Source organism: Cuculus canorus, chromosome 18 (genome assembly GCF_017976375.1).
Source record: "Cuculus canorus isolate bCucCan1 chromosome 18, bCucCan1.pri, whole genome shotgun sequence".
Taxonomy (NCBI): domain Eukaryota; kingdom Metazoa; phylum Chordata; class Aves; order Cuculiformes; family Cuculidae; genus Cuculus; species Cuculus canorus.
The window spans coordinates 3,362,284-3,390,280 of NC_071418.1; the positions used below are offsets into that span (position 1 = coordinate 3,362,284).

The 27,997-nt window shown below is 39.0% G+C and overlaps 1 protein-coding gene across 4 annotated transcripts; it reads left to right on the top strand.

The window, feature by feature from the left end:
• RHOT1 (ras homolog family member T1) lies at positions 1-26,910 on the top strand. Of its 4 annotated transcripts, XM_054083371.1 has the most exons (21): positions 1-134; positions 4,412-4,470; positions 6,581-6,662; positions 7,866-7,909; positions 8,575-8,628; positions 8,989-9,041; positions 9,572-9,680; positions 10,232-10,333; positions 11,739-11,837; positions 12,153-12,261; positions 13,156-13,276; positions 13,574-13,658; positions 14,022-14,167; positions 14,766-14,866; positions 15,111-15,241; positions 15,612-15,695; positions 16,462-16,581; positions 16,912-17,114; positions 18,613-18,735; positions 24,160-24,303; positions 25,775-26,910. In XM_054083371.1, exons 1-21 carry the CDS (start codon positions 98-100, stop codon positions 25,890-25,892), a joined length of 2,124 nt encoding a protein of 707 aa, XP_053939346.1. In that variant the 5' UTR covers positions 1-97; the 3' UTR covers positions 25,893-26,910. The 4 variants fall into 4 exon arrangements, with proteins under 4 accessions (XP_053939346.1, XP_053939344.1, XP_053939342.1 ...); XM_054083369.1 differs by lacking the exon at positions 24,160-24,303 and having other exon boundaries at positions 16,915-17,114; XM_054083367.1 differs by lacking the exon at positions 24,160-24,303 and having other exon boundaries at positions 25,775-26,908.
• Positions 26,911-27,997: the final 1,087 nt, after the last annotated feature.

Genomic DNA, 27,997 nt, shown 5'->3' on the forward strand with positions numbered 1-27,997 from the left:
GTGCGCAGGCGCGCGGCGCCGCGTGTCCCTCGCGAGGCGCCGTAGCTCGGGCAAGGGCGGCGGGGCCCGATGCGAGGCGGCGGCGGGCGGCGGGGCCATGAAGAAGGACGTGAGGATCCTCCTGGTGGGAGAACGTGAGTGCGGGATGAGGGAGAGTGATGGCGACCAGGTATCGCCGTGCCACCTGCTGTCAGAGCGCCCTGCGGGGGCCGGGGCCGGGCTGGGCGCTCCGGGACCCGTTACAGCGGCGGGAGGAAAGAGTGGAGTGGGTTTGGGTTGGGCTGAGGTGGAATTCGGTTTCATCTCTGTGGTCTCTGAGGGCTGGGCAAAAGGTTTTCTGGTGGTATGTTTTTTTTCAAGTAGTGCTTTCCCACACACTGTTGATTCTTGATGATAACGCTTTGTGTTTATATGACCTGTGCTGAACGGAGGGGGTTTCTGGAATCCCCGCTGTTTGCAGCCTCTGTCTCAAAAGGCAAGGGCAGGCAGAGCTGGAGCCACAGCTCCAAATTCTTCTCCCAAGTCACAGGTGATAGGACAAGCGGGAACGGCCTTAAGCTGCACCAGAAGAGGTTCAAATTGGTTATTAGGAAGAAATATTTCATCGAAAGGGTCATCAGACACAGCTACCCAGGGAGGTGGTGGAGTCACCATCGCTAGAGGTGTTTAAAAGGCGAGTAGGTACTTAAAGATATGGTTTAGTGGCAGACAGGTATGGTTGGACTCCGTGATCTCAGAGGTCTTTTCCAACCTTGTGATTCTATGAAATTAGCAAGAGTTTTGACTGTTTTGAAGTTCATAATAGCATTAAAATTGGCCCTTGGAAAGGAATAGAATATGCGTAAGGTTTCTGGGAGAATATTTCCCACTTGCATGTGTGTAAATCTTCCGTCACAGCTCTTGCCTCACTGCACACAATTGGTGGAGATCACTCCCTCCTGTTGCCCAGGCCTGATAAAGAGTGCTTGCTTTCTAAAACTCTGAAATGAGCCTTAGAGAGTTTGTTGGCATTTTCAGTTATAAGGAGGGCAGCCTGAGAGCCTCAGCAGGCGCTCGCCCTCGCTTCCTTTGGAAGGAACCCTCGGTGTGTGAGGCCGAGGGCTTCTGGCACTCCCCTGGGGAGAAAGCGGGACAAGAGGGCCTGCCCTCCTCCTCTTTAAACTTTCTTTGTGTGTGTGGAAACCAAACTTAAATCTCTCTTCTTGACTGAGTTTGGAAATCAGATGCGCTCCAGGCAGTTCTCAGTCAGTGCTTGTGGGCTTCTGGCGACGACGCAGCCAGGGAGCCAAATCCCGGCTCTTGCTGCCAGCTCACTGTGTGACCTTGAGTGAACAGCGTGTACCTGTAGGCACGGCAGAGTTACTGTGGGTCCGTGTCTTTTTGCCTGTTCCTAAAGTGCTGTCCCTAAAGCGATGTCCTTACCTTCACACTGAGGTACCCAAATGAGCTGTGAGGCTTCAAAGACACAGCTGCTTAGGGATGTAAATAGCAGCAAGGAGGTTCTGTTAGTTCATAAAGTACATTTAAGGTCTTCACAGGAAAAGAATACAGAGTAATTACCAAGTGTTATTAGTAAAATTACTTAATTATACTAAGAATGTAGTACTGCTGACAAAACTTCCTTGAGAATTGAGTGTGTTGTGTATATTTATAGCACAGTTTATGCAGTTGTTCTATAGCGCAGGTTGACTCTGTACTGCCTAGAAGGATTCTCTGGCTACTTCTGAGAGGAGTCTTAAGGAACACAGAACTATGCAGAAAGAGTTAACTCGTTTAGGTGTGTATTTGGTTAGTTTTACAAGACTCCATTTATTTAGAAATGTATTTTTGCGTTTCAATACAGAGTTGCACTCCTCTTCAGAATTCATGCTGAATTTACCTTCCCTTCTTTGGCAACGGTGTGTTTGGAGCTGGCTCTGTGCAGTAGCTTCAGTACAGGTGTAAAAGGTGCTTTGATTTGGCAATAAGTTCGCAGCGTGGGCAACTGGAAATTTCAGAGATACAGGTAGCAACATGCAGTACTTGGCACATAGCAGAGATCCTGAGCGTCTTTATGTTTTGTTGGAATTGTGACGAACAGAGGGATTGTTTCACAAATTGGTAAAACTTGTCAGCTGCACTGTTAGTAGTGTTTTGTGTGTTTGTTTTATATATATTGGTCTGCAACCACAAGTCAGTCTAGACCATGTAGTACTTATTAGGTGATAATAGTGGCTGTCAGGTTCAGGCTCCGAAAAAACGTGAAGATCTTTTGTTATACATCTGTTCCAAAACACAGCCTTCTTGCTTCCCCAGTGGCCCATATTTGAGGGTTAAGGTTGTTTTAATCCTAATATCCAGGGTGCAAGCATCAATTTTTAATAGCCAGTAATTTTCAGAATATGTTATTTTGTGCAGCGTGACCTAAAAGACTTCTGTTGGAGGAGAAAGATGAGTTAATTATCACAAAGTGCTGTGCTGTTTTCTTCATCTTAGTCAGCCGACATTGGTCAGGCTGTTATTTCTAAGACTGTAAACAGAATTGGAAAGACAAATGGTTGACCCAGATTCAAATAAAATAAACCAAATCTCTGTGCTTGAATCTATGAATTTTCATTAAAAACAACTCTAGAACACTCGGCAGTGTATCAGAAGCTTATAAATACTGAGCGTCTTGACTAACCAGCAGTCCATAATCTTCTATTTTCAGGCATGGAACATTAATGATACAAGTTTCTATATCTTAAAGCCAACGTGTTTTGTCACCATTTCAAATTAAAGCTGACATGGCCAGATGAAAACTATGCAGCACCATTTCCAGTAATTATTTAATAACTTCACTTGCCTGTCAGGAAAATTTTTACCTGTGGAAGGAAATAGGAGAGCTTTTAAAGTTCTTTTCTGTCAGGATGAAACTTCAGGACTAAACTTCAGTTTATGCAGGATGCCCTGCAGCGTAAATCACAGTGTTAGCTCGTACAAGTATCTCTGATGAAAACATAACCATGTTGCTGTTGAGAAACCTGCATCTTGCTGCTCTCGGCTGATACTGCTGGTGGAAAATTTACAGCTGTTCTCCCTAAGGAAAACAAAAATCTTCTTCCTAGGGTAACTTGTTCTTTGCCTTTCATAATTTTGTAATAACTGCCCTTTATCTTACCGTGATGAAGAGAAGGTTTTATTTCTGGATGTCAGAAGGCCCCTTGTTACTATACCAAAAATAAATGTGGATAAGTTGAATGCACTTTGACTCGATCATCAGTTCAGTAACACCGTTTTCTGCACAGAACAACCAGTCTTACAATTTAATCTCTTCTTCTTCCTCCCATACTCAGAATTATATACACAGATAGACAAGTGTTAATGCAGGGATGCCAGTAGAGCAACTTATTCTGGTGTGACATTTTGTATTGTTTCATTAGGAACAGTGATGCAGGCTCTCACTGATAGTAAGCAAGGTCTTGGTTGGCAAAACATGCAAGCTAGCAAAGTTGCTCATTCATGTCCAGAATGAAATAGTTTTTTGCTTGAACTGAGGGCTGTCAGAATTCCAGCTAGCATTTGAATCTGAACATTTTGGTTTTTTAAGAAATGCCTCAAACCCAAATAAAGTGGTAATAGCCTCTTAGGGCTTTTAAAGGAACAGGAATTTCACAGGTGAAGGTTTTTAGAGAGAGGGGAATCCTGAGAACAGTTACCAAGATTCTCAAACCCAATCAATCTAACTGTGATATCAGAAGTCTGAAGTTTGCAGGTAAACTAAGGCATTTGTTTGTTTGAATACGGTTGATATTGAAGCAGAGATTATATTCTTCTTGGATTAAGAAAATTGTGACTTTAGACATGTTGACAGTTTGGGTTTTTTTCCACTTTTTGTGGGCTACAGCTGATTTCTATCAAGGAGATGGTGCTGTTGTACTTTCTAAGTATTCAGACTAATTTGTGGAGACTGTCCTTTGATTCTAGAGCCATATCCTCTTATCCAGCTCTTATCCTTGGTAGTTTTGGACCGAAGCACGATCGTTTTATCGAGAATACTACGAAATAGTTAATTCCTAAATACCTTTCTGTGTGCTTTATTTGTTTCTAAGTTGTATAAATGCAATTCCAGTTTGGTTTGAATTTTTGTTCGTTTGTTTAACCGTTCTGTATTAAGGTTCAACGTGCTAATTCTTTCGTGTAAAACAGAGCAGGATTTTAATCCCTTCTGGATGAAATGCAGACGTGTGAAATGGAACCTAAGGTTTTACAGTAAAAGGATTAGGAGAAAATTGCTGTCATCCATATTTAGTATGCTTAAACAACAGATAGGAAGCCTTTAAGATAATCAGTTGGGAAATGTCTTTAAAATAATTTGCATTTTAAGATGCGATGCAACTATTGAGTATAACAAAACTGAATTATCTAATCTCTGTTTTTAATGCTTTTGCAGCCAGAGTTGGGAAGACATCACTAATTATGTCCCTTGTCAGTGAAGAATTTCCAGAAGAGGTAGAGCATCCTTGCTTGTTTTCTGTGTCTTCTTTCTAATCTGTTGTTTAATTTTTTTTCAAAGAGTAAGGTTGTAGGCTCTGCTTTTAAAATGTTTCCTATTTACAAAAAAAATAAAGTGTAAAATGGCAGTGATCACTTCTGGAAGGGTGATGTAGGCTAATTTAAATATACCTCTGAATAGATTAGGAATTTAAATTTTACCTAAGTTCCTTTCTTGATTTTTCACATGGTTAATTGAACTATTTTGATATCTGAGAAATGTTAGTTTTTTCTGAAGTGTTGTATTTAAAGAGCAAGTAGATTGAAAAATGAAGGAGTTAAAAAGTCTCATTGTATAACTTACACTTAGCTGTTTTTTCTGTTAGCAAATTCTGGTTTTGAAGTATGTTTTCCTGACTCTTTTGATGTAAAAAATGCTAAAAACTCTTACTGCTTTCCTCCATAATGAAAGTGAAGTTACTTCTACACTTCAGTTTGTTTAAAAAAACAGCACATAGTTCTCTTTATAACATGAAAAGAACTGCAGCTACTGCAAACAGTTAAGCTTTTTACATATACACATGAATGTTTATTTCTTCTCATCACAAGTCTTAAAATAGACATCATGTGCTGCTCTTTGAATCTACGCTGCACTATGTTTAATGCAAATCAGTCGGTTACCACAGTTCATGAGTCAAGACTGGATTGTTAGCATAATTGAATTTAGTTCCCAGCCTTGCAGGTAAAGAGGAGATCCAGTTTCTGTTTGTTCTTAAACTGCTTAGGGACCCCCTTCCTTTGACAGGTTGGTCATGATGTGTTTAATGAATTCTAGGCCTCTGTTCACTTCTCAGCTTCTTCCTGCTGTGTTATCTAGAATACTTTTCTGAATTTGTGTTGAGAGAAAAAGCTGCATTTATAGCACAAAATCTGCCTGAAATAACAGAACTTTTTAAAAAATACTGTATCCTATTTAAACTGAAGAAAGAGACGTGCAATTCCTGCAGGTCAGTCATGCAGATCAGAGCTGTATGAGTGTGTAACAGACATTTCAGACTATGAAATAGTGTTCTGGATAACTGGGTATTAGCAGTAATAATTCCTGATGGAGGTGTAGTTAGAGCCTGAGCCTTACGAAGAGCCGTTCTTCCGGTGACTGGCTTTTCTTCTTTACATTTTTTTTTTTGTTGAAAGAAAACAGAAGTGTCATCGGTGTCAGCAGGTAAAAAGCAACAAATAGCTGTGTGGGAAGTTTTCATTAAAATTAGGTTTAAGTCAATTCTTCCTGAATATGGAATAACGTTCTCTGGAAATATGGCCTGCAATCATACCTGGTTTACAGTATTTCACAGAACACACTTTTTATTAGTATTATGTTTTTATTAGTATTAGTAGTATTAGGGCTTTGCTGAACCTAATGTTTTGCACTCTCGGAAGCCAGGAAGCTGTCAGGTTATGATTATTTGAAAATTGAGACTTTTATTTTGTCTGTCATGCTTGTTTGCTCTGTCTTGATTTTTCTGTTAACAACTCATGCGCTGTTCTCGGGAGTAGTTCTTGTACTGATTTCAGCAGCAGGAAGTTCAGGATATCATGCGAAAATTAAAACGTTCAAACAGATTAAGCAAGATTTATTTGTCAGTAATGGCATGCTAACTCTGACTTTACTGTGGTGCTAAAGAATGTGTTAATTGAAGTAATTGGTTGAATCTGATAACCCTCAAGTTTTAGAACTTTTATTTATGCGACAGGTTAAAGTATATTTCAATTTAGGTTTTGTTTATAGTTTTTACTATTATAATAGTTCTTTATAGGTGGATGGGCATAGTGGATTTTAGTTTAATAGAAGCATTTATTGATTCTCTTAACACCATTGCTTTCTTGCGAAGCCTGCAGGGAGTACCTTATTCAGTAAGTGAACTAATAACGAATGAGAAGGTCGCAGAGACCTTCACTACATTGGGGAAAAAAAAAAAACCCAACCCAGAAGTACTTTAACTACTAATAAGCTGTTCTATTTAAAGCTGACTAATTGGCAGGTATATTATAGTATATGACTTTTTTTGATGGTCTGGGTTTTCTGGATTATCTGTAAAAGCTTTTTCTTTCTGTTTGTTTACTACCTAAGGTTCCACCGCGAGCTGAAGAAATCACCATTCCAGCTGATGTCACCCCTGAAAGGGTGCCGACCCACATAGTGGATTATTCAGGTAAGGACTACGCAATAGCGTTGCTGTATGACTGGATTGGTATCTAATTATTTATCTAACTCAGTAGCCTCTTTAACAGTCCTCTCTGGTATGGAACCAGTGCTACATGTAGGGAAAGACTGAAGCCTGTGGGGTAAAACTGAATCAGATATGATGGCTGGTGCTTCTAATTCAAAGCCTAACATTAACTGCTGTCAGTACTTCCATGAAAGACATAGCAGTAGTCCAGTGAATTTAATGTTCTTTGTGTGATGGACATATTTACAAGTTCAGACAGAGGTGGGTGCTTTCATGGAACGGGAAGGTATTAATAAACTATTATAAACTATTTTCTTTCTTTCAGTGAAGAATTCACTAAGGTGCAGGAGGCTTTACGTTCTTCATACTTTATGTTGTTCTAAATGTCTACGTTTGGACACTTTATCCTTTTGTGTCGGTTTCATATTTTTTATTTTCTGGTTTTAATATTTTCGAATCTCCTGACCTTTCTACATAGATAAGTAGGATCAGTATCCAGGTTCAAATACTGCCACAAGTACTTGCGACTGTTGTACAGCTAGAAAAAATCCTTCCGCCATTTATAATAGAAGGCGAGAATTGGGCCATGTCAGCAGACACCTTCCTGTCTTCCTTCTCACTGCTGAGAAATATCTTTGGTGTGTTTAGCTATTTGGAACAAAGAAATAACGTGTAATTTTTTCATTGGACCTGGACTTGAGTTTATGTGGACCGAGTTCTTTCTAGTGGATTAAGTGTTTCATAGATTAGGTTAACAGAAGCTTGGTATCACTAATAAAAGCCCATTGACACAGCAATTAAATTAATATAGGCCATATTCTGTTGTGAAAGTCTACATTATAGAGCGATGTTGCTATTTACTATGCCAGGAAGGGGCTGTTGATAAATGTAGGGGCATGCAAACTATAACTCACTCCAGAGGGAACCTGTCTGGAGATGTAATTATTCCTCTTTAAAACAGATGCTAAAACTCTCTGTGTGCAACAGACTGTCTCTGCGTTGGGAGTTAATAGATCAATGTTCTTATTGTTGCAGCAGAGGCACTCTTTAGTGTGTTTAATAAAAACACACAGTTTTACAACGCTGTCTTGTGAGCACTGTGAAATATGCTGGGTCAGGTTCTTGAGTTTTTCAGTTTTGTTCACAAAAATGTTTGTTATTAATGGATGGCTTCTTTTGACACAGAAGCAGAGCAGAGTGATGAGCAGCTTTACCAGGAAATATCACAGGTACATGTGTTCTAATGTTTACTAGAACCTTTCCTTTTAAGTCCTCTGCATTTGATGGGCTTCAGTGTGAATTGAAGGAAATCTTCAGCTTTGTCCTTCCAAGTGGAAGGACGGAACCAAACTATCTTTTAATCATTAGGTCTAGGGGCTGACAGTTTTGGTAAGAAGTAATCCTACCCTGGAAAGATCCATTTTGCTACTTTCTGTCATGTTGTGCTATTGCATTTATGAATAGCACGAAGTTCTTGGTAATTTTATAATTCCTTCTGTTTCCTATTCTCGATTCTTTCTGAGCACCTTGGCACATGTTCTGTACAGTCTGTTGTGATGTTGTGTTCCATTTCTGGCATTCTGTTTGGCACTAGAGTGGAGGCTGCACATTATGAGTTTTCAGTTTAGATTTCTTGGTAACATAGGCCTCTCTGCAGGCATAAGCTGTGAATGTTGCTGCAGGACAGGCTTTTTGATGCTTGTCAACATATAAATTATCTGTTTTGAGCTGTTGTTAAGGCTACAAATAGCTTAAACAAGCCAGGGACATGAATTTTGACTGCTGGTGGAGCTGTTCTTACTCTCATGTTGTTACATATGGTTCTTAATTGTCTCTGTTGCTCTAGAGACTGTAAACAACGCAATTCCATGCCTTTCCTTTCTTTTCACTTTAGGCAAATGTGATTTGCATAGTATATGCTGTTAACAACAAGAATTCTATCGATAAGGTATGGTAACACATTTTATCCAGTTATTGTTTGAGATGTAACTTGAGCACTCTTAGTTGGCTGGCAAGCTGAAAGCTGTATTAGACGTTTAAAACGTGTAAAATAGAGTTTGAGATCAAGTTGTTAAGAGAATGTGGAGATGTATCATTGCTTCTGGTCCATTTCAACATCTGAGTTTTCAATCAGCTCTGTCATCTGTGGAAGCTGTTCATTAATCAGCTCTAGTTTTTATTTATTTCCTCTGTGGGTAAATTTGTGCCTTCTTGGGAAAGAAGCAGTAGCAGTTGTAGTCGAACACGTGCACAGTTCAGTCATGTTGAAGTTGATAATGTGTTTTTCATGTTTCTTACCTTGCTTTAGGTAACAAGTCGATGGATTCCTCTCATCAACGAAAGGACAGACAAAGATAGCAGGTGCATAAGTAAAGATGAGAAGTGTGAATTAGGTTGCGCACCACTGGGTGTCGATGGACAGTGTTGAGGATGTTAATTGTTTAAGAAAATCAAATTCTAAACTTAAAGTTTATATAAGAGGTCCAAGGAACAAGTGTGTATGTCTGTTACATGTGCCAGCAATGCTATTTGTGTTGAATTTCATGGGCAGCTTTCACCAGGTGTGTTTATATTTGTTGGGGTTTTGGCTACATGGTCTGTGTACATGTTCTACTCCTGCTAGCTTTGTAAAAAGTATTATGATTAGTTACTTTCATGTTTACCTCTGTGGTTTTTGTAATATGAACAAGAAGTACATTTATTTCTAAGTGTATGTGAAAATGATTTACTTAAAACTGCTTTCATTTAGCTTTGCCTATTGGCTCCCAGTGTTACTTAATTACGTAATGAAAATAATATATTGGCTTCTGGTGGGAGGTAGGATGCTAAATTAAGATACGTCTCTTTTGATCCCTGTGTCTTTAAAGCTCCTAACCTTCTTTTATTTTCAGGCTGCCTCTTATATTAGTTGGCAACAAGTCTGACCTAGTGGAATACAGCAGTATGGAAACCATCCTTCCCATTATGAATCAATATACAGAGATAGAAACCTGTGTAGAGGTATGCAAGGCTTTCTGAAGTTAGAACGAGTAACAAAAAATACAGTCTTGCCAAGCCTGTATGGCAACTTTTTAATAGAAAAGGTGATTTATTTTCTTTTTGTTCAAAATAAAATATTCAAATATAAGTCATTATCATGGTGAGTTTATATGCGTAATGATATGTTACTCTGATCCTTCTAATATTTAGAGCTTCCTCACATCTTTGCCTTTAGCACGTGTTTTAAATTTAATATTAAACCAGGCAGGTATCTGCAAATTATTAAAAATGGAATCAGGATGTGTGAATATGCCTGTCTTTTTAATTTATTTTTTCAAAGCAGATACAATTTTTTTATTTCTCTGTTATTGGTATGACAACAAATTGTAGTGAGACCTGCTTTATTTGTTAGTGAACAGAGACAGGGGCTAGATGTCTTTTTTTTTTTTTCCCTAAACAGCACAGTACCCACAAGAGGGGGCTAGATCATTAAGTTTGATGCTTGCTTAAATTTCAGAAGTACCAAATAGTCAAGAGAAACCAGCTAATCAGTGTAAGGATTTCTCTTTCAGTGTTCAGCCAAAAACCTGAAGAATATATCTGAGCTATTTTATTATGCACAGAAGGCTGTTCTACATCCTACAGGTCCTCTTTATTGCCCAGAGGAAAAAGAGGTATTTATGCGTAAATTGTCGGAATAAATGATATAGGGGGAGTTAATAATTTTCCCATTCTTTCCTTTTCAGTGGATTTTGCATTTCTCGGTGTGTTCTGTTACCACCACCCTGCCCTCAGATGTCAAGCATTATATTCAATTGTTTTGTGCTGTGTGAATCTGATCGCTTTTCTCTTCATTCAAAGCAATGAAGACAGTTTTTTGTTGCCCGTGTGAACTGCTAAGTAAAATGAGATGCTTTGGTAATGGCTCTAAGCCAAATATAATGGGAACAAAATCATGCATTCAGTTCTGCTTTAGATATACATTTCACAGTAACTCTATTTATTTAAAGGAAAATACTCTAGACTTGGGCTGATTTAAGTAAAAGAACATTTCTGAGCAACTTGTGAGACTTTGGCAACAGGGATAAGAAAGAAGTGGCATGGCTGGTTTCTAAGTATCACTGGTAGTGAGCTGAGCAAATTATTGAGGTGTATGATTTCTTAAAAAACTTTAATTTTATGGGCAAATACAAATAAAATCTCTAGAAGTAACCCCTGTGTAGCATTGGGCAGTAGGAAAGTTGCTTCAATCATAAATACTTTTGTTAAGTAGAGAACCAGAGAATAACCCTGTTTTGGTTTCTTCCATCAGAATCATCTTTATGAGTTAGTAATGTTATAAAATTGTTGTGCTGAAATCTTTTTGGTTTTCCAATTACAAATCTCTATGCAATCTGTGTGACCTCTATGAAGAGAAGAGTCCATCATCACTGTAGTTGTTGGGAGAGAATTACCAGTGTCTGTTTTCCTTCACTCGGAAGGTATCCTCGCAGTTCTTTTGTCATAGATAGTCCATATGATCAGTGCTTTGCCTGGTAGATGAATAAGCTCTGTGAAGATTTTCACTATTTGATGTTTGAAACCATCTGAAGCCATAGTTGAGATGGTGAATAGAGATAGTCTGCTTGTAGAAAGAGTTGACTGTAGTTCTAGAGCCGTTTATTCTCGCAAGGCACTGGGATTGCAAGGCCTTTTTTTTCCCAGCCAAAAAATGTTTGGGGAAAAAAATAATCATGCAGTTGATTTTTAAAGCTTTCTGTAGCAATAAGACTGAATATAGAGATCTGACCTCTTTTTTTTATTTTAAATAACAAAGTAATGCCACCTCCAGCTTCTGTAGAGCTAGAGACTTTTCTAATAATTGACTAGAAAAACATTTAATGAGGAATAATTGCTTTAAATTTATAGATACAAATTTGCTAGATTTTGTCTCCTCTTGCTTTTAATTTTTGTGAGTGTGTATGAATATATAAAATGAAAGCTAATATTTGTTTTAGTGTGATTGAGCTGCCTGATGTCATTCGATGCAATCTTTAAATTCAAGCTTAGAAAGGTACTGAACTTCCTTTTATTTCTTAGATGAAACCCGCCTGTATTAAAGCACTCACCCGCATTTTTAGAATTTCTGATCAGGATAACGATGGTACTCTCAATGATGCAGAGCTCAACTTCTTTCAGGTAATTAATTTGCTTATCTTTTCACTGTGCTTAAGAGCTGAGCTGTATTATTCCAGAAAAACAAGTGATTGTTTTTGAAGGAATAGTAGGAAGGTGATTTGTAAGGGAATCAGGTCTAAATGTTAAGTAGCGCAGGAGGGTAGATCTATGAAAATGGGAACAGTATTAATTTTATTTCTAAACCTTGTTCAAGTTCCAGCTAAAGAGCAGAAAAAAAAAAATAAAGCTATCGAATATACAAGCCCATTCAATGTTCATGTACCTAAAATAAGATAAAGTTTATGGTCCTAATGAGCTCTTTTTGGTTTTTGTTAGAGAATTTGTTTTAATACACCACTGGCACCTCAAGCTTTGGAAGATGTAAAGAATGTAGTCAGGAAAAACCTAAGTGATGGAGTTGCAGATAATGGATTAACATTAAAAGGTAAGCTTTATTATACAGTCGATAATCATCCTTACATAAAAAAGCTAATCTTTTGGGATATGATCTCGATTCTTTTAGACTGCAAGAGCTGGGTGTAGAGGCAGTACGATATCAAAGGATGATTAAACTGAGGAATAACAGGGTGAATAAAATGAGGTCTTTGTTACTTCTCCTTACAGAACTTGGAATTCAAATAAATATTGAAAAGAGATTGTCTCCCAGATAAATCTGTGTCATGTCTCTAGGCTCACTGGCTGCAACACTTGTCAGCAAGGTGTGGTCTCTGTCAACAGCTATGCTGTACAGATTTGCTCAGAGCATATGGCGAATCTCAAAGGAGAGAAAACGTTTTCTTCCTGAGCATCAATGTAACTGCTTTGCTTGTGGCGCTTATCTATGTAATAGCACTCCTGAGGAATTGTTATGAGTGGGAATCTTCAGGCATACCCTTACTAAACAGTGAAATCTCAGTGTTCGTTAAGCTCTAGAAAGTGCTAAACAAAAATCCTATCCAGCTATTTTGGCACAGGAAAGCTAAAGGCAGACTACTCTCTAGGTTTCTAAAGCTTGCTATTGCTAAATGGCTGAAGATATTGTTGTCTTTATTTTCATAGAGCTAAGTTACTCTAAAGTTCTTGTACTGAAAGAAGCAAACAAACCAGGAAACCTAGTGGGTTGTTTCAAGGAAGCAGTTCCTTAGAGAGCGGTTTTACAAACAGCATGATTTCTGAATCTTCAGGCTGGGTAGATAATACTGCCTGGTCACCCAGGAGTATTAAAATCAGAATGTGTATTTCTGGCTTTTTTGTTTTCAGTCTGATACTGATTCTCTTAAAAACACTTGGAGCATTTATAGCATGCCGGGGCCTTAAGATTTCATCATTTGATTTTTAGGTTTTCTTTTTCTACACACACTTTTCATTCAGCGAGGAAGGCATGAAACGACTTGGACTGTTTTACGCCGCTTTGGGTATGATGATGACTTGGAGCTTACGCCAGAATACTTGTTTCCTCCGTATGTATCACCTATTTTGTCTTTAAGTGTGTTTAATTTATGCTGCCTTCTGCTTTCGCAGGAGGAAGGGGTTATTGTAGTGTATTTAACACATCGTTATGTCACGTATCTTCCTTACTTTATGACCCACCCACTAAAATCTTCATGTGGCTGAAACCTCTTTCTCTTGTGCCAAATCATGTATGGCTCTCTCTTTTTATGTGAAAGATGGCAGAAGAGAAGAAGAACCTTAATACAAAGTGTATTTCATAACCACACTTAACACTACTTTTATTTGTTTTTGTTTTCAATAAACAGGCTAAAAATTCCTCCAGACTGCACAACAGAATTAAATCATCATGCGTACTTGTTTCTTCAAAGTATTTTTGATAAACATGATTTGGTAAGCTTTTAATTTGAGTGTGTGTGTCCCTACACTTAAGAGTCATAGTTTGCTAACAGTTTTTTGTGCTGAATCTGTGTTTTTGACATAATGTCAGTTCATTCGGAAACCGTCTCTGGCTTGTCAAAATGAGCCTGCTGTGTTTGTGTTTCTGTCTACAAGGAGAATTGACAGTTATAGTTGTACTACCAACTTTTTTTTAGCTAGCTCATATATTTAGGCTTTTTTAAAACCAAGAACAGTGATTAAAAAGAAAGCAACTCAGTTTCTTACAGCAAGTTTGTTGAATATTGCAAGAAAATAGCAGTTTAGAATAGACATAAACCAAGTGATTTATGCCTGATATTGTATGCTTGTTTTCAGGATAGGGATTGTGCTTTGTCTCCTGAGGAACTGAAAGATTTGTTTAAAGTCTTCCCTTACATGCCATGGGGACCTGATGTTAACAACACTGTTTGTACAAACGAAAGGGGGTGGATTACGTACCAAGGGTTTCTCTCTCAGTGGACGTAAGTGTGCTGTGTTACATTTGGGTAGTTGAGAGCTTTGGGTAGTAAAATAATGTGTTTGTAGATTGCTCTTAAAAACATAGTAGGAGGAGTAGATGTTTAATACCTGAAAATTCACCCGAGCAGTCAAGTCTCATCCTCAGACAGTTGTTTCATGTTCCATATTTGGTCAGTATTTAGTGCTAGCTATGAGGAAGTGCCTCTTCAAAATCTGGAAATCTCCCTGAAACCTGAAGTATTTATTGCTGTTGTTCTGCTCTTCAGAGATGGTATGAATAGTGGTGTTCAGTAATGAGGGTTTTTTTCCTATTGAAAATATGGAAAATGAGGAAAACATTATTTACTGAGGAGAAAAAAATGTGTGTGTCGATAGGCCTCAGCAAGTGCTGCCTTCATAGTGTTTTGCTGACTCTTAGGACTGGTAAACTTGCCACGATTTACCTTAGAGTAAATGCTGTTGTCCTTCAGTACTACATAGTGCCAGGAATACTTCTGTCACGTCAGTCTGGAGACAGGAGGAAAAAGTTGTTTCAGTGCTGTAAAGAATTGGTTTGCAGTTGCCAACGATTTAGAAACTTCTTTTTGTCCCCTCCACTAGACTAACCACATACTTAGATGTACAACGTTGCCTGGAGTACCTGGGTTATTTAGGCTACTCAATACTTGCAGAACAAGAATCTCAAGCATCAGCAATTACAGGTAATAAAAGATTTGGTGCAACTTTGGAATTTAAATTTAGGATTCTGCTCAAGAGTAAATTGTTTAAACAAATGGTTTGTCCCTTTTCACTTTTCTCTTTCACTTTTCTCCTCAAGTCAATCCTCTGATTTAAGATTTTTGAGAGATTTTGTGTGCGTTTTAATGTAAGCGGGCAGTTATTTCATGTTTTCACACACATACGTGCCTGTGCATCTAGTGAAAAGCATTTATGTTTTCTTCAAAGTGACAAGAAATAAAAAGATAGATCTCCAGAAAAAACAGACTCAGAGGAATGTTTTCCGATGCAATGTTGTTGGAATGAAAGGCTGTGGGAAAAGTGGAGTTCTTCAGGCTCTTCTTGGAAGAAATTTAGTAGTAAGAAACTTTTTGCTTATATTCATCTATATATGCTTTTGAGTTAAGTTTAGACAGCAAAACCTGTTTATCTTGGAGCTTTACAGATTATTACTGAAAGTTCTACGAGGGAATATAGAATTATTGGGGAGGGAGTTATTTGGGGCTTTCTATTAGCAAAAAGTCATTGACTTTTGCATACAATAATTACTTGTACTCATGGATTATAGCTCTGTGTGTACTTGCAAAATAAAGATTGCTGTAATTTTCATTTTACTCATTTACTCCATTTCATTTACTCTATTTACTCATAAATGGAGTAAGCCAGCTGTTGAAATGTAACTGAAAGGGAAAAGTTGCTGTGGTCTAACACAAAATTCTGCGTTTTCAGAGACAGAGGCAAATACGTGCAGAACACAAATCTTACTATGCCATTAATACGGTCTACGTATACGGACAGGAAAAATACTTGCTGGTAAGGTTGCCTCATTTTTGTTTGCATAAGGCTGTTTAATCTTAAAATTCAGTGGATTATTCAGAGCCTTCTACAAACAAATTCCTGTTTTAATTGTCTCTTCTTCATAAATGTGGATTTCCACACACCCTTTTCTGGCTCAAGTAACTTCTAGGTTTGCGTGTTGCTAATACTTCGAACTGAACCTGTTCAGGACCCGAACAAGGTTTTGAAACCTTGACCTATCTTGTAGAGAACCCAGTCCACGATGTTGATGCAGCAGGGCCTCAAATTATGCTGTGATAAATTATCAGCAAGCAGTCTGCCTATTCAGTAAAGAAGAATCTGTCACATATGGTGATCAGGATGACTGAAGTTAATCTTCAGTGAGTGAAATAAATTCTTCAAAGCTTGTTGCACTGTAGTTTTTCCTGTATGATATTATGATATCTATCTTTCTTTTCCAAGATTTAGTGCTGTGCTCTGTGATTTTCCTCTATAGGACAAATGCTAGTTTCTATGGGGATCTAAGACTTTGTCATAAAGTAAATGTAACTTTTTGTGTTGAGGTTGTGATAACCTGTAGATGTGGTGTGAACGGCTCACATATGTTGGCTGTATGGTAAATTCCTGCTATTTCTTTTTCATTAATTCTGCCTATTGCCAGTCCAGTAGCTCTAAAAATAAGTCATAAAAGTTAGGAGAAAAACAAAGTCATAAATTCCCTTAACTGTACAATGACAAAGCTTTTCTCCCTCTCTGACCATCTTTTTTTTTTTTTTTCCAGCTGCATGATGTCAGTGACTCTGAATTTTTAACTGATGCTGAGACTGTATGCGATGCTGTTTGCCTGGTCTATGATGTCAGTAACCCCAAGTCCTTTGAGTACTGTGCCAGGATTTTTAAGGTTTGTATCGTTTGCTTATACAAAACTTTTACATTTATATATCTTCTGACTGACAAAACACTCACTGTCAGTTACTGGTCCTGTACCGAGTTCTAGTGCGTAAAAGACGTTTAATTTATGAGTGCTGGTTATATATGCCCGACGTGTTAAAAATGTGGTTTTGTTATTCATACAAAGCTAATGTCTACTTGTCAATAGAAAATATGCTTCTAGAAATGCCTGACTTAAGTGCGATGAATACACCTTAATGCTGCTGTGGCCGGTTCAATTCAGGCCTTTCCAGGCTGAATGTGTCCTGTTCCTTTCACTTTGTTTTCTTTACATTTACAGCAGCACTTCATGGATAGCAGAATACCATGCTTAGTGGTAGCTGCAAAGTCCGACTTGCATGAAGTTAGACAGGAATATAGTATTTCTCCTGCTGAATTCTGCAAAAAACACAAAATGCCTCCACCTCAAGCCTTTACTTGCAATACTGTTGATGTGCCCAGTAAGGATATCTTTGTTAAACTGACAACTATGGCAATGTATCCGTAAGTACTTGAACTGTTACGTTTTCCATATTGCATGGGTCACGCACAGTACCACTGCATGTCATTGTTAGCCACGAGGATGGAACTGCCTCACTGAGATTTAGCAACAGAGAGACAGAAGTGACTTGAGTAGGACCTTCAAATTACTTCAAATTGAGAAAGTTTGGTGTATATCTTAACACGTACACCACTGTCAGCCCTTGGAGCTAAGGTGTTTGTTCAAGAATACACTACTTCATCCAGCTCGTGTTGCAAGTTCCAGTGAATTTGGAACAACCAATGAATTTGAGCAGGCTGATCCAGGGGAAAGTGTCAATGCCTGTGGCAGGGGCTTGGGACTGGATCATCTTTAAGGTGCCTTCCAACCCAAACCATTCCATGACTATGAATATGTAGGGTTCAGTTTGGTCCTTATTGTGGACGCATAACCCAATCTATCAGTATTCGTATCTTGGTATTTTTGAGATGCTTGTGAATAAATTGTACTGTAATCCTTGTTAATAGCTCATCTTGACAGTTGATTACAAGTAATGACACGTTAGTGAACAACGGTTCCCCCAGTGCACTGCTAGAAGGTTTTTTTCTTTTCAGGGTGTGTACTAGTCTGTGATTCAGTTCAATAATCTAACAGATCGTGTATCTTTAATAGAATTTCTCTATAAACACCTTTTGAGCTTCAGATATGAGATTCTTAAGCCCACATACTTCTTCACTACACATCTCCCTGTTGCTAAGCTCACTTTGCATCTCTTTTTGGTGGGTGGAGCTTTTAGTAGGGTGATAAACTATGTAAATATTATAGCAGATGGAGTCTAGTATGACAGCTGACATTTGCTTTAAATTAACTAGAACTAATGTCACTTTCACCCAAAGTAGTAGGATTTTTTTTTTTAACTATTAGAAACTGAATTTATTGAATTAGATTTGAAAGCTTTTGTTTTGTTTTTGCTCTCTTGTATTTATTTTGTAGCACTGGAATACTTGGAAACTACACTAAAGTGTAGCACTGACCAAATGTCTGTCATATGAATATCCTGCTTCTCCCTTAGTTTCTAAGCATGTGTGTTTGTTAGGGTGGGAAAAGTAGAGGTAACTGTCACTTTGTGCATTCCCAGTGGTAGAAAACATGGCTTACTTTCCTTTGAAAAAGGGGTGTTACCTATTGCTGTGCAGACATACTCAGAAGCCTTTAGATGCTTTCCTTACAAACCTAAATAAATTCAGCAAACTTTTTTGTTCATGTTTGTGCTTTGCTATTAAGGTCTGTGTACGGTGGTAATGCCAAAGCATTGAAGATGTAGAATGTCTAACCTGATAATTCTGCACAGCTGTAGTTGTACCCTTGCTTCGCCAGTGTATTTTTTAATTTTATTCCTCTCCTTAATCATTCAAATGTACCTTTTTATCCCTAAATCTCTCTTGGTTGTGGGACAGCCCTAATGTGCGCCTGATTTTATGAGCAAAATTTCAACTCCTGTCCTTCTGTGTGTTTTCGCAGCCATGCCCGGTTACGCTGTATGTGCGCCTGCAACAGGTGTACATTTTGCATCTGTCAGAACTTCCTCAACTCAGACTTGCTGCAATCTGTAAAGAACAAACTCTTCACTGCAGTTCTTAACAGGTCCTTAACTTTATTTACTAGGTACCAGGTGTGCTTTTAAAATAAAGGGTTTTTGAAAAAACAGTTGGTAACCTTATGTACTGCAGAGCTTTCACTCCATATCCACTAAATAGGCAGGTACTTTAATAATTGTCATAGAATTGTCAAACTTTGTTTAACTTGAAGGTACTTTTGGTCTTTTGAGCTTAGTCCAGTGATTTCTTTGACACATTACTAATTTGGTAGTTGATTCAGGCACTTTGTGATTGCAAAAATACTGTGGAGGAATTGAGACTGTGTTTTTAGGGAACTGGTAATGGACATGAACCAGTGTCTCCACTCCTATGTAATGTGTCTTACTTGAGGCGTTACAGGTTGATTTAGGGTTGATCAGAGATTGTGCCTTTTAGGTGTCAGTTACACAAATACAAGGCACAACTTGACTTACAGCAGCATCGTATAACGTTTCATGATTATAATTGCTAGTTTGATAATTCATAGAATGTGTGTGTGTGTGTACTATGCTTGGTTTACACAAAGGGTGGGCATGTACTGCAGGCAGTTTGTGACACACGTGGTTTGCTAACACCTCAGCACTCGTCATCGCACCTCAGCAAATGGGAGTTCAAACCGAACAATTTTTGTAGTGCAGTCTTTCCATCATCTATAGCCTTCTTGGAGGCATAAATGATAAATGTGATTCTTGGAGGCAACTATGGTAAATGTATTTATTTGAAGGCCAATGTTAGAATACACTGACATGCCGCTTGTCCATGTATGTTACTACTTTTTACTGTTCTCTGGTGTAGCTGCTCCAAATCAGAGTGTCTCTCTCTTTTAAATAGAAGCTGCACACACGTAGGAGGCTACTGATAAACACACCTACAGTACAGAGCATCACCACTTTAATCCAGGATACAAGCATTAACCGCAGAGTGAGAGTTCAAAGAAGGGTGCAAAAGTCATTGGGTTAGGAAAAGAATCTGAGTGAGTGAGACTGTTCATGCTGCACCTCTTCTACAGCAGTCGTCTCTTGGACAAAAATTCTTTGAAACAGCAACCTCTGCGTATTGTGGCTCTTAAATTTCATTCAGCAGTCACTACTAGAAAATCCCAGCTCTTCACTATTGAGGCTGAAATCACCTCTATAACGCATCCTCACTTTTTGGAATGATTATGGGTTGCTGCATTAGTGTCATGACTTGTTTTTATCTTGTATGGACCCGTGTTTTTTTGAGTCCTGCATTAGACACTGCACTTTGGTCTTCTGAAATTCTGTCAAGGACTCGAGGTATGGAAATCTTTTAATGTGGAGTCTTGGGATGCTGTCATTCCACACCTGGTTACTGGATAGTGTGGATTAAACATAGGGATTATCTCCTGCCTAAAAAAGTCTGTAATTCGAGGTAAAGAGAATTCCTCATAGACTTTTCCACTGACCTTACAGAAAGGTAGAATTATTTGCTAGAATCTCTCGGTCTATAGACAGTCACCAGGGCTTTGTTGCAGGTTTCCAGCAGGCTCATTTCATCTCACCAGCTCTCTTCCTAGTTAACGCTTCGAGGGCATTTTCTTACGGCACACATTGCTGCAGGTCATTCAGCTGTACGGGCACTGCTGTGTAACTGCATAGACAGTAGAGCTATCTGTGAATGTGAGGGAATAGCTCCTAAGTGTAGACTTAGGGCTGTAGAGGTGATTTTCTTGTTTAGAAACATCAGCTCCTTAGATGTGTTTTTAAGGTAAAGATTTGTCACTAGATTAAAGAAAGCGTTTGAGTCAAGAAGGGTTTTCTGGTGCAGTTACTTTATATAGCTTTTCCTATTTGACCTTCATAAGCGCTTGCCGTTAGGTCAGATTGTTGGGCAAAAGTTAGATAGATGATGGGTGATGGAGATTTCTCCAGATTACTTTACTCTCCTGCCCCATTCCTGTTCGGAAGCTTTAAAAGCAGCTAAATTGAATTTTTTCACATTGAACCTCTTCCTGTATTATTTGTTGCTAAGTCATGCTTAAACACTGTTACCAAGGCAAAAGATAATATCACATTTGAATATTCCCACCTTAGTAATTAAAGGAAGAACATTGCCTCCATGCAGCTTACAAACCTATTCACACTTGCCTTGTTTCTCTTCCGTGGACAAACCTCAGAGACTGCCCGCAGGGTTTTAGGCTGTCAGAAAGTTAAGTTCAGCGGCTGGGGAAGTTCAGTTTGGAGATGGTTATTGTGCAGGAACGGGATTGTTGGTTTGAACTACCCAGGATTACACTTTATTGGCTCTTTGAGGAAGGAGGCACTGCATTCAAAGCACTGTACACGCATGTGTGAGACTTGTTACTATGCTGTAGTGGTTTTATATCTTCGATTTGTTCTTTCTTTTAGGTGTTCACTTGTATTTGTCTGGCTGGCACTTGATTTCTTTTTACTGCATCATTTTACCTCTTTATAAAAGCCAGGTTTCTGCTTATGCCATTCTAATCCTTTCATTAATGATGAGCCTGGATTCTTGGCTTTTTTTTTTTTTCTTTTTAACTCCAGAGTGTCAATTTTACGTGTGTTTTTTCTGCTTTCTTGGTTTGAAATCATTCACTTGTTGCCTTTTGCTTGTATAATGGTGGCATTTTCTGTCAGCTAAGTTCATTTCAAACTAAAATAATTCTAATGCATGAGAATTGCGTTGTTCGGTGAGGAGGACTTCTCAGAGCATGTTTTTCTTTTTTCAAAATTCTACTTGCATACAAAACATGGCTGTTTCAGGAATTATTTGTAAGATTTTTTTTTTCCCATTAAGATTTCCCTATTTGAAATTAAAGTGAAGACAATAGTTTTGTTTTCCTGTCAAGAACGGGAAAGTTTCAAGAATATAACCCAGGGTTTATTTTTCACTATGTGCAGTGTACGCAGATTCTGCCACTAAATCCAATGGCAGAAATCTACCCCCATACTTAGGTGTCCCCAAATTAGGGCAGTATAACAATATTTTACTCACCTGTTTTCCTCCTCTCAATGATTTTAATTCCCCACGCTGAGTAAAAGTTTGCAAGGCTGCATTCCCAGATCTCTTTCCCAATAGAATGTATTGAATTGGCATTTTACATTGCATTTAGGTTTTGTAGATAATAAGATGCAGTTGGAGCTTTTCACGTTAGGTGATTAATGCATGGGGGAAAATTCTAACTGCTGGAATTGGTTTGCATCCTAGGAAAATATGTGCCCGAAGTGAAACTGCAGCAGCTTGCGCATGTTATGTGATGGTTTTGGGATTTGGTTGCTTATATTTTATTGTTGGAACCTATTTTCTGTCAGAGCAGGCTCCTGCTGCTTGCTGGCTGCATTAAATTGCTTGTGAGTTTGGTGTGAGTTGCTGTGTGTCCACCTGTCAGCCTCACCAGAGTGCTTTTCACATGCTTTGGGAAGTAATACAGGAACGGGTTTTCTAGTTAGGGTTAAACATTCCCAGACTTGGGAATCTTCTGCTGCTGACGCGTGGAAAAGTCTCAGTGTTGGCCCATAACTCAGCAGTTTTCTGTGTGTGACCATGACAGGCATGCTCAGTTAACCAACTGGGGGAGTGTGTGTTGCAAACTTCTTGTGGGTTGTTAAAGTCTCTTACAAGCCAGACTATACAGATTTCAGAGATCTTATTAAAAAAGTGACAAGTTACTTGATTCACTGTTAAGGGTAGGTTGAATAAAAATCTGCCTTTTTCCCAAAACATGCATTAAAATTCAAATTTTATGCCAAAGGCAAAATTTCTAAACTATCTTATATGTATGGATCTAATTGTATTATCAAATACACACACTGATCTATTTGGGAAGTTTGAAAGCTAGTTATTATTACTAAAAACCAAGAGTTTCAAACACAGCTCCATTTATGGAGTCCTGCCTATTCCTGTGTGTGTGCACATCCATGTAAGTTTTACCCTTGGAGAGGAGACTTTTTCTAATTCAGTTACTCTTTCACTACCACTGAGAGAAATGTGTTAAGAAAATGTATAAGAAAAGTATGTACTGAGAAAAGTTTTCTGCTTTATAGCAGCCTTCATGTCAAAGAACCTGTGCTGGAAACAAACGTTGATACTTTTTTATTATTTCAGAGAAGCCTTTGTTTTTTCCTTTAGTGGCAGCTAAACAATACTGCTAAACAAAAGTGGCATTGATGACAGCATAAGGAACATTTAAGAAAGAAAAACTGCAATTCTTTTTTGAAGGTATAAAGCAATTAGACACCCACCCTGTTCAAGGCCAGGTTGGATGGGGCATTGAGCAGCCTGGTCCAGTGGGAGGTGTCCCTGCCCATGGTAGGAGGTGGAAGTGAATGAGCTTTGAGGTCCCTTCCAGCCCAAACCATTCTGTGATTCTGAATTTCAGTCAGTGTATTTGGACTTTGGTTTTCAGGTTCAGGTGTTCAGGGGGCCCTAGTTGTTTCTGATTGAAGTCAGAAGATTTCCTTGCTGTTTTAATACCAATCCCTGCCTTGATTTAATTCTTTTATTTAAATGAAAGAGCCTCTTCCCGTTAGGCTTAGAAAGAGGATCAGAGTCAATTTTCTCTGTCTTTAGACATGAAAAGAGGATTTTATCATGACTGTGAATGTCTTAATTGTTCCTGAAAGGATGAAGCATGCTCAGCAAGTTTCTTGCGTACTGGCACATATGGACATGTGCAAAAGTCAAACCAAGGCAAATTGTAGATAGGAATCAGAAAATCTAGGTGTGAGACCCAGTGCTTTATGAGGCAATGCAAAAGCATTCATTTGCAATTTAAACAGTGATTTGCACATTTAAAGGGATGTTTTTTTAAGTTATACCAGTAGTTGGGCATTTGATTAATGAAATTAAACTCGAGAGTCATTAGTTAAACAAATATTCACCCAACAGCACTTGTCACATAATCTGTATCTATTGAAGTCATGTTACATGCAAGTGATTTATTTTACATACACAGGTTTTATAATTCACAGATCTGAAGACAAGAGTTTTATAGTCTTTTAATAAAATAACATGATGTGATAAAATACAGTCTTTAATTGAATGATTAACAGTAATGAGATCTTGTCAGTTTTAGGGCAGATGTGTTGGAGTCGTTCCAGCGTGTTTAGCACAGATCCTCTTGCTCCTGCATATGATGCAGGAGTATTGCAGTGTCCTGTGGCTTTGGGACTGGAGTGGGAAGAGATTCTGCTTCTTATGCAATCTTCTTTGTCCCTAAAGCAATGGCATTTAGCTACATAAAATCATGTGTTTTACTTAGTTCATCACAATTACAAACTCCATTTATTTTTTTTTCCCCGAGCGCTAAGTTTTTAACAACTACACAGGAATCAGGAGTGAGGTGGCTAAAGGTGATAAATTCTCTGGGCTTTGTCATTTGAGCGTATTTGAGACACTTGCTGTTGTTGAGCCGTGCTATGAACTGCAAACTGTGCATGTGTGTGAAAAGGTTAAGAGCCTACCTAGATGAGTTGGGGGCCACGCTGTTAGCAGACGAGGAGAGCAGTATTATGCAGCAGGTGCACACCGTCAGCTCTATAGAAGATTCCATCTTCATGGAGTCATCTCTTGGTCCACGTTTACTTGAAGACAGGTAACAGCAGCCAAACTAAGGTGGCCTTGCCATTGCCTTTGCCCTTTCTTCCCCTCGGCAAACCACTTGACATCTAGTTTGCAGAGAGTTTATTAAAGCTAGCTGTGGAGAACTAATGCTTGCAGGAATTCATGGATTTGATCTGTTCCATAACCCAGCAAGATATTCTTAAATAAGATGAGGAATTTTTAGAGGCCAGCTGTGTTTCGCTATTTGTGCACCACAGAGCCAGTCCTTCAGCATGTGGGGTTACAGTACACTGGTTCTCTGTACAGCTTAGATTGCTCCTGCAAATGTCTACTAAAGAAGATTCTAAACTGGTTTTGTGTGGTCTAATAGCAAGTCACAATTCCTGCTTTATTAAACAGCTCTTACGCTACAGCTCTGCAGTTCACACCGTATAAACTCTTGTGCAGTGTGTATGTTTAGGATCTCTGTGTGCTCCTTGTAATTAATACTCCTGCAGCCTTCGACGAGTAACTTGCAATAATTAACGCAGGCTAAAACACCTAGGCTAGTGAAGTTCTATCGTGAGTTCTATCTTAAACAAAAGCAAACAAACAAAAGAAACCCTGTACTGTTGTTTAGGAATTTCTTGTGCTTTGAATTGTGGTACTTATGACCACTTTTTAAGTGGTAGCTCCTGCTTTATGGTAAGCTGTCATACTCGAGACTACTTTTGAGGATGGCTAGCTGTGTTTAACTGAGCATGCTCACCAACATCTTGCAGTGTTTGGGAGAGTTGGGTCATTTGCTGTCTCTACTGTCATGTGAGATGTGGCTTTTTATGTCATACAGTCACTCCATGCTGTTGTTGCATCTGTCTTTTTCTGTTGATGCCATTGTCACTGCTTGTTTCAGTAGCACTTTCTCTTAGCTTCAGCTTGGTATTGAATGACTGTTTCTATTGCTGTTCTTGTGACTGTACTGGGAAGAAAGGGATTTACGAATGGTCCTTTTGATTCAAGCTTTTGGAAAGATATTACTACTTGTCAGTAAACTTTTTTTGAGGGGAAGAAGTATGAGTAGATACCCAACAGCACTGGAAAAGTAGAAATATGCAAACTCAACATTAAAAAAGGGTTTTGCTGGACAGAGTTGTTCTCACTGGGGGTTATGAATTATTTGCTAGCAGTTTTTGTTTTCCTTTCCTGAATGCTTGCTGGTACTCTCAAAGAAGATGCACTGCCTTCCCTGCATTCATCACTAATGATCTGCTCCTGCCTTTCCCTTCTGCTGTGCGAGCTGTCTGACTTTATTGAGATCTACTCATGTGGTCAGGGCTGCAGATCGAATCCTAAGCTTTTAAGGAAAGTGAAATGACCGTATAAGTACTGGTGAGGCTGAATTGTAAGCTGCTTGCCTGTGACAAGTGTAGTGATGAATTTCCAAAAGCAGAGTAGTTTAGCACAAGTTGTCTGATATTCCTGTCATGGAATTAACCTGGTTTTCTGTGTGTGTTAAATTTTAGGCATGTGACACAAGCGGACCTCAAGAGCTCTAAATTTTGGCTCCGAGCAAGTTTTGGTGCTACAGTCTTTGCGGTTTTGGGTTTTGCTATGTACAAAGCATTATTAAAGCAGCGATGATCTGAGAAGAAGCACATCTACCAAATAAGAAAAAAAAACTTTTATGTACATTCTGAATGCTTTAAATTCTGCTAGAAATATTTATATATGCAGAGTTACTTTATTAATATTTGTAATTCATGCATAAGATTATTTTAAATTATAGCTCTAACTACAGTATTTGCATAAAGCGTGGAAAAAAAGAATTGCATCTTAACAGCCAGGTGAAATGGCTGAACTTGTGAGGCCAAAAGGGAATTTGTTGTAAATAACCTGTACATATTAAAGCAGTAAGACATTGCTTCCCAAAAAGCATTCAAATTACTGTTCTCGGGTGTTCACCTTGGTGACATACTAGTGTATAGCTGGAATTCATTTTCGGTAGCGTAGGCTCAACTCAAGGATCATACTTCGTCAAGAATTGCTTATTTATTTCACGTTCATCTGGAGTGACTTAATCTTTTTGGACTGTAAGCTATACCAGGCAGAATATCGTGGTTTTCATAACTATTCTTCTCAACTGATGAACAAATTTCCCCACTAACCATGTATTTCAAGAAGTCCTTGTTGCTGTCCTGGCTTATGATTTTCTGTGTTACCTGACCAGTGACAGACTTAGTAGTTTGATATTTCTTTGAGAAGGGAAAACAAACTTCCAAAACTGCCAGATCAACTTCACATGCCTTGTGTAATCCGTGGTTTTTTTGTTTTCCACTATGTTGTGTTTTATAACCCTTACGAATCAGATGAGCAAATTTGTATATTATAAGCGTTTATAATTCGGAAAGCATTACCATTTACTTTCTCCCATCTGTCAGTCATCCCTCTTGGAAGCTGTGCGTAAGGTAAAACTGAACTAGTACACAGTGCCTATTCTACTCTAGCATATTAGTTGCATGGATCACAGTGCATTCAGTAACTGCCTAGAATTACCTATAGACACAGCTTTTTTAATGACCAAGTAAATCAAACATTAATTCCTCATGACAGACCTATTTTTCCATTGCTGGCCTTTTCAAGTATTTCAATAAAATAACTGTGTACTGTGTTTGTGTTTATCTTTTTTTCTGCCCCTCTCCTCTTCCCCTGCCCTGCAGCGTGGTCCTTACACAGCTTGTTCTTTATCTGAGAGAATGACTGCCAGTGCCTTCAGTTGTTGGAGCTTCAATGTCTTGTTATGGAGTTTCTTTGATTTGACTTATGATTGTGCTGCCTCCAGTAGAGATTTGTTTCTGATTTTTGTCAAAAGGCCGAATCGGGTCCTACGGTATCTTAGAGTACTGACACCAATGCATAGTCAACCATGAACTGTATTTTCTTCTCCTTGGCAATACAGATGAACAGCCCAGGGGGTTGTTGGGAAAGCTACTGCCTGCCTGTTATCGTAAAAAATTCTTCCTTAGATATAGTCTAAATCTACTGTGTTCTAGTTTAAAACCATGACCCCTGGTGTCGCAACAGGCCCTGCTAAGAAGTTTGTCCCTGTCTTTTCTGGACTGGAAGCTGCTTTAAGGTCTCCTTGGAGCCTTCTCTTCTCCAGGCTGAACAAACTCAACTCTTAGCCTTTCTTCTCAGGAAGTGCTCCAGCCTTTGGATCATCTTCGTGGCCTCCTGTGGACTCGCTCCAATAGATGCATGTCCTCCCTGTGCCAAGGACTCCAGAACTGGATGCAGGGCTCCAGCTGAGGTCTCACCAGTGTGAAGCAGAGGGGCAGAATCCCCTCCCTTGCCCTGCCGCTCCCACTGCTTTGAATGCAGCCCAGGACGCGGTTGGTTTCTGGGCTGTGAGCACACGTTGCCAGCTCCTGTCCAGCTTCTCATCCCCAGCACCTCAAGTCCTCTTCAGGGCTGGATACCAGAGCTGCCCCGACTCAGGTGCAGGACCTTGCACTTGGCCTTGTTGAACCTCACGAGGCTGGCATGGGCGTTCAGTCTTGTCCAGATCTCTCTGGATGACAGGAATTCCTGTGGGAACAGGAAAACTTCTCCCTGCAGGCGGACCCGTCCCGAGGAGCTGCCGCCAGAGGGGGCCGGGTACCAGCTGTTCTGTGGGAACAGGGACTGGTTTTGCTGCGGGAAGCAGGCACCTGCTTTGCTGTGCGAGCAGGCACTAGTTCTGCTGCGTG